The sequence below is a fragment of the Canis aureus genome, chromosome 16, assembly GCF_053574225.1.
Source record: "Canis aureus isolate CA01 chromosome 16, VMU_Caureus_v.1.0, whole genome shotgun sequence".
NCBI classification, from domain to species: domain Eukaryota; kingdom Metazoa; phylum Chordata; class Mammalia; order Carnivora; family Canidae; genus Canis; species Canis aureus.
In genome coordinates, this window is record NC_135626.1 from 1,129,509 (window position 1) to 1,132,744 (window position 3,236).

The window sequence follows — 3,236 nt, forward strand, 5'->3', positions numbered from 1 at the left end:
TTGCTTTTGTTTCTTTTGCCTTCGTGGATGTATCTTGCAAGAAGTTACTATGGCCGAGTTCAAAAAGGGTGTTGCCTGTGTTCTTCTCTAGGATTTTGATGGAATCTTGTCTCACATTTAGATCTTTCATCCATTTTGAGTTTATCTTTGTTCTATTTTCTCCTGTTCTTACTTTGCTGAAATAAATGCTTAGCCACCTGAGCTCTTCCCTGCTGTAGTGATCTTCTCTCTGTTTTCTTCCACACCTTCTTCCCACTCCTGTCTCCATCCTGGACGATATCTTTGTTCTGTTGCTGCTTAAAATCACAGTGTCAAAGTTGGAAGCGGCCTGGAAGGTCACCTAGTTCAGCTCCCTTATCTTACAGATGGGGAACCTGAGGCCAGAAGAGAAGAAGGTTCAGGGCAATAACATGATCTGCCCACAGTCACACACATGTATAATACCAGGGCTGTCTGATTCTAAACCCACAATTTTCCCCATTTCCAGGAAGCCTTGAGAAATGTAGTTGCTTTCCGCCTTTTTCCTTAGACACTGGGGAGGTGACCAAGCAGTAGAAAGGAACCCCTGTGGTTCTAGGTAAAGAACCAGCCCAGCCATGGATGCTGCCAATGAGTCCTCAGAGGGAGCCCCGTTCATCCTATTGGGATTGACAACAAGTCCTGGACAGCAGCAGCCTCTCTTTGTGCTATTCTTGGCCCTGTATGTGGCAGGTATCCTGGGTAATGGACTCATTGTGGCTGCCATCCAGGCCAGCCCAGCCCTTCATGCACCCATGTACTTCCTGCTGGCCCATCTGTCCTTTGCCGACCTCTGCTTTACCTCTGTCACTGTGCCCAAAATGTTGGCCAACTTGTTGGCCCACGACCGCTCCATCTCCCTGGCGGGCTGCCTGACCCAGATGTACTTCTTCTTTGCCCTGGGTGTAACTGACAGCTGTCTCCTGGCCGCCATGGCCTATGACCGCTATGTGGCCATCCGGCACCCCCTCCACTATGCCACAAGAATGTCCCGGGCTATGTGCACAGCCCTGGTGGGGACTGCATGGCTGGTGTCCCACCTCCACTCCCTCCTGCATATCCTGTTTATGGCCCGCCTGTCCTTCTGTGCCTCCCACCAAGTGCCGCACTTCTTCTGTGATCACCAGCCTATTCTTAGGCTCTCTTGCTCTGACATCCGCCACATCCAGCTGCTCATCTTCACTGAGGGCGCCGCAGTGGTGGTCACTCCCTTCCTGCTAATTCTTGCCTCCTATGGGGCCATCGCAGCTGCAGTGCTCCGGCTGCCCTCAGCCTCTGGGAGGCTCCGCGCTGTGTCCACTTGTGGCTCCCACCTGGCAGTGGTGGGCCTCTTCTATGGGACAGTCATTGCGGTCTACTTCCAGCCCACATCCCGGTATGAGGCAGAGCGGGGCCGTGTGGCCACTGTCATGTACACTGTAGTCACCCCTATGCTAAACCCTGTTATCTACAGCTTCCGGAACCGCGACATGCAGGGGGCGCTCCGATCACTTTTCACTGGAAGAAGGATCTCCTCTAGTGACTCCTAAGCCTTGGACCCCACCGAGGACAAACTACATCGCCCACAGGGACAATTCATGGATGTGAATCATCTGCTCTGTGCTTTTTCCAAAATCATCATGATAGTTATCACTCTCCAGGCACCTGTTATGAAGTAGAACCTTGCCTGATTTCATGTTATTCTCACAAAAACCAGGGAAGTGGATATTACAATCCAGTTTCATAGATGAGGAAACTGGATTCAAAGACGAGAAAAGACTTTTCCAAGCTTCCATAATTTTTAGGTGGCAAAACTTGGCCCTTTCTGCCACATCATTTCTTCTGCCAACATTCAATCCCAGGCATGCTACCATTTTTGATGTCCTAAAGCTACAAAGGACGGTGCATATCCTCTGGTCTTGCTTTGGGGAGATTGGCACCTTGTTTTCCATCACATCATCATGTATTTCTAAATAATTGACTTCTTAATTGTCTGGAACACGAATAAAAGTTCACAAACCCATGTGTCAAGGGGTTGACCTCTCCCAGTGAACCCAGTCTGGTATGTAGGAAGCACTCTGGACATCTGAGATGAATAAATGACCGTATTTTTATGCTAATAAGCTGCTCATATTTTGAAATCTTTGTTCTTATACTTGTTTACTATGCCACCGGCTGGGCTACACCAGGAATGCTATAGAAGGAGCATGCCATGGACACGCATTATAATTAATGAAATCAAGCAACACAGAGAAGAAGGGATGGGCTACAGGCATTAGGGACAGATAAAAACAGATGGAAGTCTTTATCATGTGCCAATAATGCTTCATTTGCTTTTACCTGTGCAAAGCATGGGTATTCTTTTTAAGATTTTATTTATTTAAGAGAGAGCGAGCACAAGCCATGGGGAGAGATGGAGGGAGAAGGAGAAGCAGACTCCCCACTGAGCAGGGAGCCCAACACATGATCCCAGGACCCTGGGATCATGACCTGAGCTGAAGGCAGACACTCAACCAATTGAGCCACCCAGGTGCCCCAAAGCATGGGTATTCTTATGGCCACTTTGTGAATGAGGACTCTGAGGCTCCAAGATGGCAGCTAGTCAGTAGCAGAACCAGAACAAGCCCTTCCGCTACTGAGAGTTGCTCAGGTATATATATATATATATATTTAAGATTTTACTTATTTATTCATGAGAGACAGAGAGAGGCAGAGACATAGGCAGAGGGAGAAGCAGGCTCCCTGCAGGAGCCTGATGTGGGACTCAATCCCAGAACCCCAGGACCATGACCTGAGCTGAAGGCAGATGGTCAACGGCTGACCCATCCAGGTGTCCCGCTCAGATGTATTTTAGCTGGTCCCCACAGAATCCAGACCCCAGGTCTGGCGGCCTCGGTGGAAGAACTTGGAAGAAGAAATCCCAGACTGGAGCAGGTACACTGGCTCAAGTGAGGACATATCTGGGGCCTGAAAGGCTTCATGGTATGCTCAATTTTTTTCCCAAATAGGTTTATTTTTTTATGCCTATGTCTCTCCAACATATCCACATCCCCTCCCCAACACCCCCCATCCTCTCCTTTGGTGCTCTTCCCCTTCCAGGCAGGAGGAGGAAGGCTGTAGCAGTCCTGGCTTACAGCCTGGGCCTTTCCAGCCCCTACTCACAAGCCTGCCACCACCTGGTGCTGGACGTGCTACACTATGCTGTTTAGATCGAAAAGGGAGCTTAAAGATCTTTATCA

General features: G+C 49.3%; 1 protein-coding gene across 1 annotated transcript; it reads left to right on the top strand.

Moving 5' to 3' along the window:
• The first annotated feature begins 596 nt into the window (after positions 1-596).
• Positions 597-1,547, top strand: OR1K1 (olfactory receptor family 1 subfamily K member 1). The gene has a single exon (XM_077850405.1). It carries the CDS (start codon positions 597-599, stop codon positions 1,545-1,547), a length of 951 nt encoding a protein of 316 aa, XP_077706531.1.
• Positions 1,548-3,236: the final 1,689 nt, after the last annotated feature.